This window comes from Parasteatoda tepidariorum, chromosome 5, assembly GCF_043381705.1.
Source record: "Parasteatoda tepidariorum isolate YZ-2023 chromosome 5, CAS_Ptep_4.0, whole genome shotgun sequence".
Taxonomy (NCBI): Eukaryota; Metazoa; Arthropoda; class Arachnida; order Araneae; family Theridiidae; genus Parasteatoda; species Parasteatoda tepidariorum.
The window spans coordinates 1819825-1838323 of record NC_092208.1 but is presented as its reverse complement, the minus strand read 5'-3'; the positions used below and the strand labels follow the sequence as shown (position 1 = coordinate 1838323).

The following is an 18499-nucleotide window of genomic DNA, read 5'->3' as shown; positions in this document are numbered from 1 at the left end:
CTTTTTGAAGCGCTTTTTGAAGTTATGCCGATATCCATATTGATTGTATTTTCAGCAGTTATTGACATTGATTTTCACCTGGCTTTTAGATATCCCGATACATTTCAGGCCATGTGGGAAATTCAAATTCCACCTTTGATCATTTACTTTTTTAGGGAATAATTCTATAGATTTTTTTTGCCAGTTGTTGCTTTTGATTTCCACATAGTTTTTAAAACCCGATATTTTTTAAACTGTATTATTTATTGCAGCAATCAAATCTTGAAACGAAACATGCATTCGAGTGACCCCTTTTGAAGATCTGTTTTTCGGTAATAACTGCTACAAATTTCGTGATATTTAATTATTTTTTTTAATATGATTATAGTTTTTAAAATACGAGAAAGGAAATAATTACTGCCTCCCCCCAACAAAATGCGAGAATATCGCTCATAATATTAGAATCCAAAAAATGTTACGTATTCAATTTTAAAAAATTATATAGTTTTTTGTTTTTGTAAACCCAGCATTTTTGTTACCTTAAATTAGTAACATACATCTTTGTTATTATTGAAAGTATCTTGCTGAAAGATATTAGTGCAAGAGTGTTTTGTCACAGAAATCCCGAAAAATTTCTGCCACAGGATTTGTAGCTAACCTCGGGGAGAGTTACCAGAATTTCGCTAATCTCAAAACCGTTGATTTACTGATTTTTTTAATCAATGATTTATATTCAAAATTGTTTTGAAGTTCTGTTGATCTAAAATTTAAATTTCGTTACTTACGTCGAATCTCGTTACTAAGACTTGTTTCCAGCCCCCCCCCCCCCCAGTTNGCCCCCCCCCCCCAAGTTCTTATTCCCGTGTGATCACGAATTTTTTTTTATTACTCCGATTTATCAAAGAAAATCACAGCTTTCGATAAATTTCAAGAACACAAGGAAAAAAAAATTCCATAACTTCAGTTAGAATTTTAACTACTGAGGCAAACATAAAATTGATAATCTAAAAGGTAATTTCGAAATGTAAAACATTTAAGAAATCAATCCTAGAAAAATTAGTGTTTTTTCTGATTTGATTTTTTTCTTAAAAAAAACTTTTTTTTTAATAAGTAGCAATTTTGTTACAAATTCTGATTTGCAAAGATGATTGTGTTCCGGATTTTTTGCTGATTGCGATCCGGAAGTTTCCGGAAATCCAAGTTCCAGAAGTTTCGAGAAATCATCTATCACATTTATGTTTAAAAATTCTTGTATATTTTATTTAAAAATATTAGAACTAGAATTTATACTTGGTATCTCTATCATTTGTAAATATTTTTTTTTCTGGTCGAATAAAAAATGCGATTCGAGATAAGAATAAGCTTATACATAATTGTTCATTTAAATTATGCTGCATATAATTTATTTAGCATTTCATGTTTTGAAAATATCAATGATTTAAATTTATGAAGACATTAATTTTTTGAAATGCGTCATTAAAGATTTTTCTCAAAACATTTTTAGGACTTTTGAGTTGGGCTTATAATCACCCCCTAGATTTGTAACAGAAGAATTAAGCATTTTTAAAAAGTGCTGAAAGGTGCTTACGTTTGATTTTCGTTTTTTAAAAAGCCCTTAAAGGTGCTTTTTTAATTGGATGTTTATGAAAAGTGCTTAATTTTCCCTTTTCCAAGATGACATTTTTCCTTTACCATGTCGATTTTTACCACGAATTATGCAAAAAGACAATTTTCACATTCAACATTTCCACAAAATAATTCAACTCCAATCTATTTCGGCGTGCCATCTGTCCGCTGTGTATGGCAACGCCATTCGCTTTACATGATTCAAAATTTTGTGATTTTTTACAGTTGTCAAAAACTATGAACAAAAGTTTTTTTTTTTTGACATGATGGAAAAACTTGCCAAACCTTCCTAATTATGATTTTTTAGTGCTTAAAAATATTTGTTGAGTGCTTGTAAAGTGCTTAAGAGGTGCTTATTTTTTGTTGAAAAATTTGGCTATGCACCCTGAAGCGAATTAATTTTTAATGTGATGTAATGACATGGAAATTTTGAATCGTTAATTTCAGTCAACACTTATCAAACCACGCTCGATACCATCACAAGTGCGTGTTTTGATAATGCATAAATGCCTGTCTTCTTTCTTTTGCAGTTAATTTAATTGATTTCCCTATAGGTTTTAAACCTTCTATGAAACATAAAATCACGCTTTTGAGTAATTACTTTTTAATGAGCTCTAGTGCGTCAAAATCATCATAAATCCAAGCTGTGTTTCGGTCATTTTATCTGCTATTTTTGCTGCAAATTTCCTGTTTTTTTTCCCCTTTAAAATCCCTGTATTGTTTAGCATTATTACGAAATGCAAAGTTCAATTTGTGCATTTATTAGTCACTTTTTACTGTGACGATATCACTTTTTTTTAAAAATGATTTTTTAATAATTATTTCTACTGATATTAACATGTTTTTTTTCTATAAACTATCAATACTTTTATACGATATTATTAAGAAATAAGTAATTTGAATCACACACCTGAATAATTACTTTTTTACACAAAATATATTATGTTACAGGGAATTGAAATAGTTAACCTGAATATTCCCTATTGATTTTTCATAACTTTTGTAATGGTAATTGTTTTCATAATTTCATTCCAGTAACTTTTGTTATCACTATTGATTTTCGTTTAAAATTTATACGGTTATTAAGGGTCATTATTCGGTTAAAATTTAAAATTGATACTTTTAATATGATATTATTTATTACAACACTTGAATCTCACAATTTACATTTAATTCACTCTTCCAATTCATGTGATTACAATGTGCATACACATTGTTTTAGCATTAATCTTTATTCAGTTAGTACCTTATATTGCACGGTTTTATGTATTTTTTGTGATGCAATAATGACTTATAAAGTGCAACAAGGAAAAAAAAAGGAATACATAATTTTTTTCAATGCATATATTCTTTTATGTGCTGAAAAGAAAGAAAGCTTATTAGACAAGGAAAAATTTTCTTTCTCTCTTTAAATTTTATAAATGTTTCTTTTGTTCATTAAAATTAGTCTTTTATTTATTTTCTGTGTATTAAAAAAAGCGTTAAAAGAATTAAGGAAATAATTTCAGATAATTTCTTGTTGTTATTGATTTTATGTTTATAAATTCAGGGATGCTACGCCTGCGCCATTTGCGACAAACTGAGACAAAACGGCATAACTGCGCCATTTTGCGACATTCAGCTAAGTTTCTGCCAAAGCTGCGCCATTCTGAGACAAAACGTCCAAAATTTGGCAAACCTGAATGCAGTTTCAAATATTAATCTGCATTGCCGTGAGTCAATGGAGATCATTTTGCCGTTCACGTCTCCACGGGATAAAAGACTTCCACAAAAAAGCGGAAATCCGCTTTTTTCTCCCAATTTTTAAAATTTTCGACCATGTTCCAAAAACTAAAATTTTTAGGGAGTCCAATTAGAGAAACCCAAGCCGCCGGAACGATAGTCGGATTCCCGCGACTTCCGCTATAGAGTGGGAAGGAGTCTAAGCGTTTCGTTCTACCACCGATATTTGATTTTTTTTTTTTTTTTTGGCCATCNTCCCAAGGGAGTGGGGGAAGAAAGACAGGTGTAAGCTAACTAAGTTTTGTCTTCGGCAGATGCTTCTTCCTTTATTCATCTGAAATTAATATTCTGCGTTCAGCAGTATAGGCCAAATACCAAATATTTGTATGTCGCATCTCTGATTTCGTCATTGTCGTTTATTTTTGAAAATTTAATTTTTTTTAATTTTAATTTTACAGTGTTGAGCATAATCTTATATGTCTTTACAATTTAAAAACTCCTTGAAATTTTTTTTTTGCAATAACAGGACCCTACTTGCACACATTCACAAAAGCAGGACCCTGGTTGAAAGAATGTGACTTAACGTTTATTTTATATTCACACATTACGAGTCATTTTTTCACAATTTTACAAAAACGGACCTTTCACAAAATATCTGGACAGACCCCTGTTAGCTAATTAAAAAATTATCAGAAAAGTGAGTTTTTAAAGCATGCAGCTTTATTTCAAACATACAATTCCCAGCCATGGCCGCTCAATGTTAACAGCTCAACATTACTATATTTTAACAATTGTGGTAAGAATGTTATGTATTTTTGTGCTTCTTTCCCCAAACTTTGCCTCTGCTCCATTGAGAAGACTTAACAGCTACCAGGATCGAATACTCTTACAAAACTCTCTTCAACCTCTTTCACTTTCCTCTAAAGACATTGTCAGAAATTATTCAGTTTTGCGAAAACTTGTTTTGGTGTATTAATAAAAAATAATGAAATTTTGGTAACCAATGAATTTTAACTCAAATTTATCTATGATAATGGGTCTATTCTACAAAACTGGATGATCCAATTTCAGTGTTTAAACGCTTTTGGAATGCACACATGGAATGGGGATAATTAAAGCAGAGATGATTGTGCTGCTGAAAAAATCCAGATTTTTCGCTAACCGCAATTCGGAAATTTCCGGAAATCCAAAGTCCAGAAGTTTACAGAAATCATCAATCATATTTATGTATAAAAATTCTTGTATATTTTATTTAAAAGCATTAGAACTAGAATTTATACTTGGCGTCTCTTTCATTAGTAAATATTTTTTTCTGGTAGTGATTAGATGTGTAAATGTGATTAAAGATCTGGTAGTGATAAATGTGATTAGAGATAAAAAGTAAACTAAATACATAATTATTAATTTAAATTATGCTGCATGTAATTTATTTAGAATTTCACGTTGTGAAAATATCAATGTCTTAAATTTATGAAGACGTTAATTTTTTGAAATGAGTCATTAATGATTTTACTCAGGAAATTTTCAGGATTTTTTAAATTGGGCTCGCAATCACCCCTGTTGAAGTCATACCAACAATTTCAAAAAATTTATAATAGATTGTTTTGAAATGAAACGCTGAAGCTTTTAATTGTAAATATCAGGTCAATCAAATTGCGCTCAGAAAAAACCTAGTGAGTTTTTTTCAAGTTGGAGCCACTTGAAAAAAAAAAAAAAAAAAACCTTCAACCCAAGTGGTTTTTTTCCCCATCACATTTTAACAATTCAAATTGTATTTCCAATCCATTTGTTGTTGTTTTTTGCAATTATCAAAACAGTTTGTTTTTTAAAATAATGGACAGATTGTTCTATAAGTGTAAATTATTTACTATACAAAGTACATGAAGGATTAATATTTTTATTGTCTGTTTTATTTAGAGAAGCAAAACTTAATATAAATATAACTGAAAAGTAAATTATCTGTTTGTTTAAATAAAACCATGTTTCTAAATTGTAATACATCACCTGTTAATATATGAACCAAATTATATGAAATGTTATCCATTGCACACATTTCATAGTTTATTAAAGTTGTTATCTTTTTAGGGTTTGTCATATATCAACAGATATATATTACCATTACACATGATGTACATTACCATTACACATGTACATACATATTTAATTTTAAATTTTTTATTTTTGACTGTACCTGTTTCCTTTTACTTTTCAATACTTATTTTAAAAATATTTATGTTAAATATAAGGTTTTAGTGTTGAGCCCGTCAGGGTTGCCACAGACTACTACAATGCGACTATTTGCAACTATTTTCGACCTGAAGCAACTGTGGCAACTTTTTTTGTCTGAAAAGTCTAAAAAAGCAACTATTTTCAAGAAAAGGAGACTATTGGGAGACTTTTCTGTGCTTCTAGCGATGTTTTTTTTTAAAGCGTAAATTGGGTTGACAACCTGCGGTAGCTTCTGAACATAATAATTTTTTTTTTCTTAAAAAATAAAAAATTTTGAATTGCAAATTTGAGTCATCACTTTTTAATGAGCTCAATTTGCACAGATTCCATTGTGAAATCAATTTTGTTTCTCGGTCGCCTTTTCAACAGTTATTGCTACGAAATTCTGCATGATTTTAAAGAACCCTATTTTTAATACGATATTACGATACGTAAATTTTGAACTTTAGTAATAACTTTTCAGTATATACATATATTTGCTAAATCAATTATTAATAAAAGGGAAAATCTTTTTAGAAAGAGTATGTTTTTTTAACAAAAAATTATTTTTCTGAATTAGTTCTGGTACTTAAAAGTATTTCATTTTATGCAAATATACTAATTTTTTTTATAAAAATTTAGTGCTAGAACACTAACGTATATTTAAAAATTATCATATTGACCATCAGCTTGACTAAATGGATCATGGTATATTACAATGAAGTCATTTAATAATATTTTAGTAATATTATTGAAAATTTTTGTTCTTATTTAGACAACTATTTTCATAATTTTAGGCGACTATTTTCATGCTTTAGGCTGCTAGAAGCAAATATTTTGTTCATTTTTTTCTGTGGCAACCCTGTTTGTCAGAAAATTGTTAATTTATGTTTCAGTTGAAGAACAAAACATTTCATCTAATGAGTCAATTACTCTTTGTTTTTTCTTGATGACAGATTTGTCTGAAAAAGAATATTTCTTTTTTTTTAATTAGTTTGATTTAAATTGTGCAATTGCTTATGGACTTAAAAATAGTCTGTTAAGTTTAAATTTTTCAATAAAAAGAAAGAGATAATTTTTAGTCTTGAAGGAGATAATTTTTAGGCTTGAGATTAGCTAATCTTTTTCACTTAATCAGAAGAAAAACTATTTAATTTAACCCTTTGCACTACAAGTACTTTTAAATGCTGTTTGATCTGATATCAGCACTATGGCCTTTAAAATACACAATATAGTATTATTATACAATTTTAAAATTCTTAAAATAATTAGGGTACTTATTATTCAGGTATAAAATTTCTTAATTTTAAAGTGGTGACTGTTGATGGTTCCTCTGTGGGGACATTGGAGTGCGAAGGGTTAATATTGTAAAATCGTATTTCTGTCTGCTAATGTTTTTTTTTTGTTGATGTTAATTACAAAAGAATTTAATATCAATATATAAAATAATTATGAATATTATTGAATATTAATCGATGGATAAAGAGCCACGGAACTAATATTTCAAATAGGACCCAGCTCTTCGTAAAATGGGACCTAGAAATATGAAAGTTCTAAGAACCTAGTCTAGCGGAATCAAATTTAAGGATTGCTTTTTCAGAATGGTGCATAAATCAATAAAAATTATAAAATCATCATTGCTCTTGTTCCCAGTCAGGATTGTTAGAAAAGTGTGCATAAATGAGAAATTTGCATAAAAAGGAACACATATAAAAAAGGGTGAACTGCAATAATTATTATTTTTTTAAAACTTTTTCCAGATTTTCATAGAGTGCAATGAAAGTGCCAGAAAAATGGAACGCTTAGAAGAAATGTTTGTTTTAAACAAACAGTTGGAATTTAAAGAATGTAAGGTATGTGCTTCAGCCTTGATGTGCTTTTATTTAACTTTTTCCTGAGAAAAAATGAGAAAGCAATGTACAGATATTATTATTAAAATTTTATAAATAGAGTAAATTTATATATACTTAAATATATAAATTATAATAATAATAATAAAAGATTAAGTATGGATTTAAGTAATGTGAAACTTTTAAACTATAATTTTCCATTAGCTGTGAAATAATTTGATATTTAATAAACATATTTCAACTGTACCGATTTAAACAATTATTGCCTTGAGAATCTAAGGAATTATGTTTTGTTGAACAAAAACGCTTTTAAAATTTATTAAACTGGCAGGCAGTGTATAAATAATGGGGGGAAAAGACCTGTTCTGCAAAGAGTTAAAATTGAGAATGATTGATTGTTTGTTTTCTGGTCTTAAATTAATTTATTCTTTATTTGATATCTGACTGATACATTTGACTTTTATATTTACGAATTTGTGAGATTATTGAGCTTTAAAGAAAAGAAACATTCATGACTTTATTATTTCAGTCATTAGTTAGTAATAATTTAAAAACAATTTTTGTTAAAATTATTAAGTATTTTAATAGTTTTTTTTAAAAAGAGTATTAATATAGCTTTGATTGATAAAAAGAAATCATGATTTTTATTATCTGATATGTTGCAGGTGATACCATTAATATCAGCCTCTCGTTGGCTATTAAAAAAGGGTGAGCTGATGAAGCTTGAGTTCGATAAGAAGACTTTTGGTCGATCCAATCGATGCGTACGAGTCTCTGTTTTCATATTCCTATTCAATGATTTGCTGGTCGTCACTAAAAGAAAGAAGTGAGTCTCTTTTTGGTTTTTAAGACCTTATATATATATATATATATATATATTTCTCAAAACTATAAACTATTTCACGAAATAATTTATCTTTTAATCAGATCCTTCACAAATTTGTTTATCTTCATTTTTGTTTTGTTTATCTAATAAACCCTTCCCGGGGCGGGGAAAGAAAGGCGGTTCGAGACAAACTAAGTTTCCCTAAGTTTATATTCCGAATGTAGTATTCTAAGAAAATATTTCTACTTTTACAAACATCGAGTGCACATTCTTATTAATATTAAATGATATTTTTTTTTTTAAAATAAATNACAACTCAGTTATGCATAACTTTTAATGTGTTATGCATTAACTTTTAATGTGTTGTGTATTTAAGTTTACTTAATGCATAACTTTTAATGCATAACACATTAAAAGTTATGCATTAAGTAAACTTAAATACACAACACATTAAAAGTTAATGCATAACACATTAAAAGTTATGCATAACTGAGTTGTGTTATTTAAAATATGTCAATTGAAATTCCTAAAAATGTGAGTGATTTTGTTTTCATTATTCGTCCGAAATGAATATTCTGTGTTGAGCAGTGTAGGCTAAATACCAAATATTTGAATGTGGCATCTCTAATTTAGTAGAACCAATTGTTGAGCAGAATCTTATATCTGTTTACAATTTAAGAACTTCTTGAGAAGGTTTTTATAGGGTTCCCACTGTCCTTAAAATCTGCTTAATTTTTATTTTGAAATATCAGGGCCCCTGAAAGTACTTAATTTTGGCACAAGGTTTTTAAAAGTTCTTAATTTTTCAGCATCACTGGAGTTGATAGGAATCGAACAATTTTTCAGTTAAATTTTTTAAAACAAAATACCGTTCTTTTATCACCTAGAATTAGACCATGCATAGAGGGCATGCATCAAAGACAAAAGTGAATGTGTTTGAGGGGAAGGAAGCATGTCCTTTTATTAATATATTGGTTCTTGCATAATGCTTTTTGGGGGGAGGGCAGTTTTAAGGTACTTAACAAGAAGACCCACACTAACCTTCAAAATTGACAGAATTAAAAAAATTCAGTTCTACTGGTCATTTGCTTATAGAAATTAAGTAAAACCCTAAAAAAAGAAATATCAGAAATATTTTTTGAACTAGAATCCATAGCCAAAACTATTTCATAAAATCTTGAAGAATTTAATTAATTTGTATAATATTTCAATGTGTAATAAGTAACTGAATTTATTAAAAGCAGTGACATTTTTGAAAAATTCATGATTGTACTAAAAATTAAACAGATCTGTAGTAAACTGGGTTTGAAAAATCCCTGCCCACCTATGTTTTTCATCAAAAACCTGGGTTTGATTGACTTTTTGATAGAAAACCAAGTTTTTTCAAAAATACTTAAATTTTTATTCTGAGTACTAAATAAGAATGCGTGATTTGCTTCTAACAAGAAAGTTAAATATTTGTTTACAATTTATAATTTGTTTAGTTGCAATGTAAATTTATTTTTAAAGTTTTAGATTGTTACGCTATTATTTTTGTTTCTTAAGGATAAGCAGAGTGTTACATAATATTTAAATCTACTCAATTAAAAGATCCTTAAATTTTAATAAAATCTTTATTCAGTTAACATTGCAACTTAAAATACTGTTTTTTTTTTAAAAATAATTGAATTTTTTATTCAATTTATGGTTGCTTTAAAAATAGTTCATGTTTTTCACCAGATTGTTTAGTAACATCGTGTAAAGTTAATTCCTAATAAAAGGCTTGGCTGGAAATAATTTTGTGTAAAGTTCATCATAAAAGTAAATATAGCACATTTGTTGTTTAGTAATAATTTCAAAATTGTTAAGTTACATACCGTTCTTAATATGTTTTTCATAAAATATTTCAATATTTTTTTTACAAAACATTACCTGATAAGGTAATATTACAGGATTATTTTATAATAAAAGAATACCACTTTCAGATATCACCTGTTAATTTGTGATAAAAATAAAATATCAAATCATAATAACAGTTAGAGAATATTACGAATGATAAAGAAATATTACTAGTAAAAATCTATAAACGATTAAAATATAAATAATTTATCAGTATTTGTTAATTATCTGCCCTTATCAATTTTCTGGCCATATGAATATGTTGATACCTCTGAAAAATCGTTTTAGACCCTTTTGTTTACATATTTACTAATTGATAAAAAGCTAATAAAAACAAACTAATAAAAACTTATAAAAGAGAACTAATAAAAAACAAATTGGTTTGAAAATTATAAATCTTCTCAAATGTAATTGTATTATTATTCTACAAAAATGTTCATAAAAATATTTATTGCAATGAATTTAAAAAATATATTGAGTTAAATCTTATGAAAAAAATGTGGAATGATTTAAGGTGCTTAGATATTAGTATCCCCTGTTTTTACTCAAAATAGGACTTAATTATACATGGCACAGTTAAGAAAACTATTCTCAAGCATAACTCTAATTCAACTTTTTAGTATTAATTATTTTAATATATACCCTTATAAATGAAAAATTTTATTAATGGAAAAGAAAGAATTTTTTTGGCATAACTGAATATTTAGCAAGATTGGCCCATAAATGAATATGTGATGCAGATCTAGTAGCGAAATATAAAAACTTATTGTGATAAAAGTTTCAATGTTTTTGCCAAATTTCTTTATTTACTCTTTTTTTTTAATATACATGAAAAAAATTGCAAATCTTAATTTCTGGACTTAATTTTACAATTCAATTTCAATGAAATCATTAAAAATAATAATGACGTTACGTGTTAACCTTTAATGATCTGAAAATGTTTTTTAAAAAAATCCAAACCTGGGTTTGCAAAAATTGCCTAGTACTTCTTTGGCGAGCCCTGTTAATAAATGCAATTATCTAAGTGCTTATATTTTAATAAAATTGTTTATTATTTTTTTATTGATTGATTGATTTTTTTTTAAAGAAATGTAAATAATTGGCACTATCATTGGTAGTGTATATATATATATATATATTTATATATGCTTTTTTTCCTTCTTTTTTGAAAATTTTAATGAGTTAGTTTCAAGCTGATCAAAAAATGTAAGGATAATTTCAAAGCGATGTGAAAAAATATCAAACTAAATTAGTATAATAAGTATATTTATTAGAAAAAATAAAGTATGAGAAATAATAATCATTAAATATTTATAGAATTTTCGCTGCGAAATTAAGTTTCCCATTTAGAGCCTAAAACATGATAAATTTGACCATATTCTGATGGTTTTGACTATACTTTTTTGCATGTCCAGATTACCAANTGTGTGTGGAAGGGCCACTTACACAGCGCAGGTTGACTAACGAAGGGTCGCACATATATTTAGTCATGTATATATATATATATTAGTCTGATCAGTAGCCTATTTATTGTGCAGGAATAGTAGTCAAAACGAAGTGGGAAATTTGAAATTTCATCCTGAGACTGCTGAGTGACCGATTGAATATCCTTGTGAAAATTATTTTAAAAATATGCAGAATTGTATGTTTTGTAATTTTCGACTGTCCACAATTTGAATGAAATAGTTTTTGATCAGTTAATGTCTAAAAACTCAAGAACTGCTTATGCTAAGGTCTTGAAATTCAGACATAGGTGATAAAGGGGAAGTCCAGTCCCACCCCTGATAAGTAATATTTCAGGAGTCTTATAAAGTTATTTACTGCTGTTATGTTTTATTATTTTGTATGAATTTCTCTGTGGTAAATATAAAATGCCTAGTGTTGTTCTTTTCAAATTGCGCTGTTTCACTTAGTTATATTTGTGTTTGGAATTCTGTCAAATCTTTTTTTTTTCTTTCAAAGTTAACAATATTAAAAAGTATTAATTGTAACTTTTGATTTGAAAAGTCAACTAGTTGCAGGGTTGCAACAAGCGACTAAAATGCAACTATTTTTGGCATGAGGTGACTATGGCAACTTTTTTTGCCTGAAAAGGCTAAAAAAGCAACTATTTTTAGGAAGAGGAGACTATTGGGAGAATTTTCTGTTCTCCTAGTGATGTTTTTTTAGCATGACTTTGGTTGAAAATCTGATAGTTTCTGAACACACTGAGCTTTTTTTTCTTAAAAAATAAAAAAAAGTTTAACATTTTGAATGGCAAATTTGAGTCTTCACTTTTTAATTCATTCAATCTGCACAGATTCCATTGTAAGTCTATTTCGTTTCTCGATCGCCTTTTTAATGGTTATGCCTTTTTAATGGTTTTCAATGGCTACAAAATTCCGCATGTATTTTTAAAAAAAAAACAATTTTAAAAACGATATTATATTGCTTGAATTTCAAATTTGACTGATCATTTTTCACAATATATATGTGTATGTATATTCCCTTGATCAATTATTGATAAAATTGAAAATAGTGCTAGAGCATAACATTTATATAAAAATTAAAATTATCATATTTGCCACCAACTTGACTAAATGGATCATAGTATATGACAATTAAGTCATTAACAATATTTTAGTCATATTTTTGTTCTTATTCAGGCAACTATTTTCCTAGTTTTTGGCTACTATTTTCATGTTTTAGGCTACTAAGAGCAACTATTTTGTTCATTTTTTTCTGTGGCAACCATGTAGTTGTTACGCATTTTGTCTTTGAATTGTTTTTTTTTTTTTTTTTTTTTTTTTTTTTTTTTTTTTTTTTTTTTTTTTTTTTTTTTTTTTTTTTTTTTGTCTGAATTTTTTTCTCCTTCTGAGATTCGTTAGCTCTAGTATGTTAGGTCTCATCTAATGTTAATTATTCTATGTTGAAAATTTTGGTGATATGATTCAGGCGAATTACGCAAAATCTTTCTCTCAAATATTGCGATACAATTTTCCTTCAGTTTTGTCATTGTCCAAGCTTCAAAAGCATGGATCAAGACTGGCCGGACAAGAGTTTTGTAGATTAAGAACTTTATTTTTCTAGAAGGAAACCTAGATTTAATAAATCTTCTCAGCCCATAGACAGCCCTATTCGCCAGATAGAGTCGGTTTTATATTTCAGGAGTAATTCTGTTGTCAAAGACGGAAAGAAAGATGTCACCTATTTTCTATTTTATTTGGAGAGAAAATGTTGAATTACAAATTTTGACATATTTTTTCCTGCATTAAAGTTCACTTACTGATGCTTTCCTATTATTTTTTTCTTTCTAGTTCGTTGCTTTATATGTACAGAAAGAACTAAACATCATTGCTTAATTTCATAAAACGATCTACATTACAGTGAAAGCATAAAGAAACATTTCACCTTTTAATAGGTTTACAAAAATATTGGAATATTATTAAACAACATAAATAAATCGATTAATTAAATCATTTTATTTGAACCATATTCTAAATAGCAAAAATCAATAGGTAATAAATTTTATATTGTGTTTTTTATTTTATATTATGTTTCTCTTCAGTACATTTTTATAAATTAAACACGAACAAATAGGTTTAACAGTTACATTGAAAAAAATTCAGTGTTAAATTCAAAACTGTTGCAGTAGTTAAAATGTCATACAAGATTCAATGCAGCGTTGGAGCAACACTTTTACAAAATAAAATACAAAGAAAATGGTACTAAAAAACTTTACAAATAAATAGTATGAAGTAAATAAAACTGAATCTGCCCATAAATAAGTGGGAGTCAAAAGATATGTTGTAGTCATGGGCCATTAAGACAGAGGGAGTGTGATTGTTCTTGTTTTCCAGTGGCACCGTTTATGGCCAACAATTCAACTTCTGCCCCACCATTTTATAGAGTGGACGCATTGATACATCTTCTAATTGTAATTTTGACCTGAACCAGACAACGATCAATCTCCAATTTAAGTCCCCCTGTAGGTATAATTTGTTATGGGAACATGGAGGACTTTGTGATCTGACAGATTTAGCATGCACCATTTTTATTCAGGGGGATTTTTCTGCTAGCTGGATTCAAATTCCCGTTCACAGGAGCGAGTGTCCTTCTCTACCAGCCAGTCTATCCCGGCCTTTTCTAAAGATATACACTACTAAAATGAAAGAAAGGAAACAACTGATAAAGGTCAAAAGTGTTAAGAGATTTAAAGTTATTATTTTTTTAATAGCGACTGGCACTAAACTTTGATTTTTCATCTTATAAGATTTTAGAACTGTTGCTCATTAATTGTTGCATAGGTGGGCATCTGTGAACCAAGCTCACAGTGGCGATCAACATTTCCCACCCCAAACTTCCACAGATAAGATGGGCCATATTCACATGCAACAGAGGACAACAGACAGAGAAACATCCTTTCCCTAAGTGGGATTCAAACCCTCAGACATTGACTTAGAAGTCAGGCACGCTAACCCCATGGCAGAATCACTGTGACATTGACGTAGAACGATATGGAGTTCTTGCAGAAAGATTTTTTAATTTGAGAAGTAAAAAATTTTAATATGCTTTTTTGCAGAAATTTTTGAAAAATTTTATCTTCTCTTCAAAACTATATTCAAAAGATGCCTTTCTCATGCATCTGAGTGTAAAAAAAAAATATATATATATATATATACTTTAGATTTTTCTATTCTCATTTCAGAATAATGAAAAATGAAATAAAGAAGTTAAAAATTTGGTTTTCTCTTCTAAAGAAAGTTTCGTTACATTTTTTTTGTTGCAGTTATTACTCTTAATTTCCACATAGCTTTTAAAATTCTATATTTTTAATTATTTTATACTATTTATTGTAACAACTGAATCTTGAAGTGAAACATTTAGTGAACCTTTTTTTAAGAATCCGATTTGTGTTATTTTATCTTCGATCCGTTTTTCAGTAGTTACTGCTACGGATTTCACGATTTGTTGAATTTTTTTAATTTGATAATGATTTACAAAATACGAAAAAATAAATAATTAGTGTGTTTTCCCCCTACAAAATGTGATAATATCGCCTATAATATTAGAATAAAAAAAATTTACGTGTTCAAATAAAAAACATTATTTTATCCAAAGAGTTCCTTTTTTTTTTTTTTTCTTTAAAGTTGATGCTTCGGTTACTTTAAATTAGTAACATCATAGCTGCCAACTCTACTGGATTTTCCTGTAAACTACTGGAATTTTCTAGTTTCTCCTGGTCTACTGGCTTAGTAAAAATTCTCCTGGTTTTTGTTCATTTTAGAAAATTTCCTAATAATATCCCTATTGAAATAGGGTTTTTGCGCAGATTATTGCTTGCTTGAAAATTAAAATAAGCATTATATATAATAAAGCTAGCCTCATTTATAAAAATTTGTTTAAAACTTTTTTTGTCCTAAAATGTTTATTTTTATTCGGAACTCCCTTTTTAAATAAATTTAAAATAATTTAATTATCTTTTAGGAATTAAATCCTTATTACTATTCAAAATTATCAGTAAACATAATACATAACATTTCAAGTATGTTTAATGTCAATCATAATTGGAAAATATTGAAATTTTTTTTATTTTGATGACTATAAAGATCCCTAAAATTCCCTATGCATAAAATATTCAATTCATTATGCAACAATTATCATGAAATTTATATTTATTTCGTAAAATCTGCTGGATTTTTTCTTATTCATGGTGGCAGCTATGTAACATGTATATTTGTTATTATTAAAGTATTTTGAAAATTAATATTATTAAAAGTATTTTGCAGAACGATATTATTAGTAATATAGAGGTATGTCACAGAAAGTCCAAAAAAATTCTGCCACAGGGCACGCTGACCGCTCGGCCACCTGGACGGCATATTTAAAATTGGAGAAAGCTGTTATTTATCCACACTTGGTGTTAAAACAAAAAAGGTATACTCGAAAATGGTTTCACAGAAGGGTCCTTCACTAAAGATGGGGGGTGCATAATCTTTTTGAGTGAAGGGCCACTTACACAGCGCAGGTTGACTAACGAAGGGTCGCACATATATTTAGTCATGTTGGTGGTAAATATGAGATTTTTTGTCTCAAAATTGGTGCTCTGAATAATAAATATTTTCATCAGTAAACTTAGTAACATAGTTTTGTAAAATTAAATACTTTAATTATTAAAATTCATTCAATGAAAAAAAACTAATATTTTTTATTTTTCTTGCCTTTTTATTAATATATATATATATATATTTTAATAACTATAATGCTCACAGAATAAATGTGTAAAAAAAACTGCATACATACTTATTTTAATGAGTAATATAAATTTGAACTAAATATTTTTCAAAAAATTTATAGCATTTAAGCAAAAATTAAAACTTTTACTGTTATAGTACATATTAAGATTCAATATTTTGTGAAGAGAAATTAAAAAGATTCTAAATTTTGACTTTTCAAAAACAAGAAAACTATTGTGTTCAGAAGCTGTCGCGGGTCGTGCACCCCTACTAAAGATGTCTTGTTTTGATTAAAAAATGTTATTCCCAAAGTCTAAATCTGCTGAAGAAAAACATTTTGTATTGATAACTATTTTAAAATATTATTTGNCGCGGGTCGCACGTGACCCTCGGGCGGCGGGTCGTGCACCCCTACTAAAGATGTCTTGTTTTGATTAAAAAATGTTATTCCCAAAGTCTAAATCTGCTGAAGAAAAACATTTTGTATTGATAACTATTTTAAAATATTATTTGTAAATTCTTTCATCACAAAGTTCTCCTTTATTGTTTTCAGTGATGATTGTTACACAGTTGTGGACTATTGCTTTCGTGAGAAAGTTCAAGCGACTGCAATCAATGCGAAAGATCTTCAGCAACCTTTGATTTCACCCAACATTTGCAGATATCTCATTTACCTGAAACTATTGAGCAATCATCAGAATCTACCAACTGACATGATTCTTAATTGTACACTATTGTAAGTCTTTTTCTGCTTCAATGAATTGAATTTTAAAGTTATTTTTTAGGCTCCACAGGGTACTTCGATTTTTTTTTCTTTACAAACCACTGTGGGCCAAAAGTCAAAAATTAAATTTTAATTAAAATAAGTGTAGGCAGCTTTAATATAGCCCATATTAAATATTCATAATCATTTCAAACATTATATTTTACTTTTTGGGCCGACAAGAGTACAATGTAATGAAAAATATGTTTAAAAAAATTTTTAAATGTAACTTTCAAATTTTTCATTCAGAAATAGATATAGAAATTTCACCTTACTGTTACATTTTTATCATAGTAATTAGTCTGAAATGATGGTACAATTTTTCAATGTGTTGGATTAGTTAATACTCTTGACAAACTTATAGTTTATATCTTATCATTTGACAATTTACAATGTTTGAATGACTTTCGAAAATTAGTTCCAAAAGTTCTGCGAGGTCATGAGCTAAACTTTTTTGTTGTTGTCTTCTTTGATGTTTCTTGTTTCGACCCCCCCCCCCCATTTTGCCTGTATTGCAAAGGTGGACTAACTATACCGAAAAACAAAAATTATGTTGTTGTTTTTTTCATGTTTTCACATTATTTTGTAATATTTCTTAGGAAATATAATTTGCTTTTCATTTTTAATGTAAAATTACAAAAATTATTATACAGTCGGACCTCTATTTAACGAAGTCGCTAAATCCCGGTAATAAGTTTGTTATATGGAAAAATTCGTTGAATAGAAAATCACCTTTTGAAATACTTAAACAACACGAAACAGGTTTGAAATTCATAAACACTAGATATAATTAAAATAGCAATTAATACACATTTATCTTGTAAACTAATATCTACTATTTATTTTATAAATCTTAACCATAAAAGAAATCTGCATGGAAAGCAAGAATAGAGCAAAACATTATCTAGTGTTACACTATCAAGCTACATACATTTTCAGCTGCATTTATTGTAAAAGTAATTTTAAGCATACATTACCACGTACGTTCATAGGTTTAATTGCTAAAATTCCGTTAATTATGTCTGAGTTTTTCGTTTGAAATGCAAACAAAAAGAGCAAGGGATTTTACTGCTTTCTCTAAAAGTTAAGGTGCTTCGAAAATCAATTCAAAGTCATTTCCCCCATAAAATTCAGTAAAAAGTTTGAAATGTTCTGAAAAATTTTGGAAATAGGGAAAATGGATATCAAAGAAAAGTTTGTTAAATAGAAAATTCACTTCACTATTTGGAAGTTATTTTACGAAGAAATTTTCAAAATGTTCTTAGTTCCTCGAAAAAATTCGCAAAATGGAAGTTCGTTAAATAGAAGTCCAACTGTATTTTCATTGCTATGTATAATTATTTAAATGTACTATATTATTTTTTTGTTTTAGCTAGCCGTATTTCAGCCGCCATTTTGTTTTTTGGGTATTTTTAGTGTATTTCAAAATTTT

General features: G+C 28.0%; 1 protein-coding gene across 1 annotated transcript in view; it reads left to right on the top strand.

Moving 5' to 3' along the window:
• LOC107442238 (uncharacterized) overlaps positions 1-18499 on the top strand; it is an 81040-nt gene that overhangs the window by 39503 nt on the left and 23038 nt on the right. The window contains exons 12-14 of the mRNA XM_071180872.1: positions 7296-7388; positions 8051-8211; positions 16858-17040. Of these exons, the coding sequence (XP_071036973.1) occupies positions 7296-7388; positions 8051-8211; positions 16858-17040 (437 nt within the window). The remainder of the gene's footprint in view (positions 1-7295; positions 7389-8050; positions 8212-16857; positions 17041-18499) is intronic.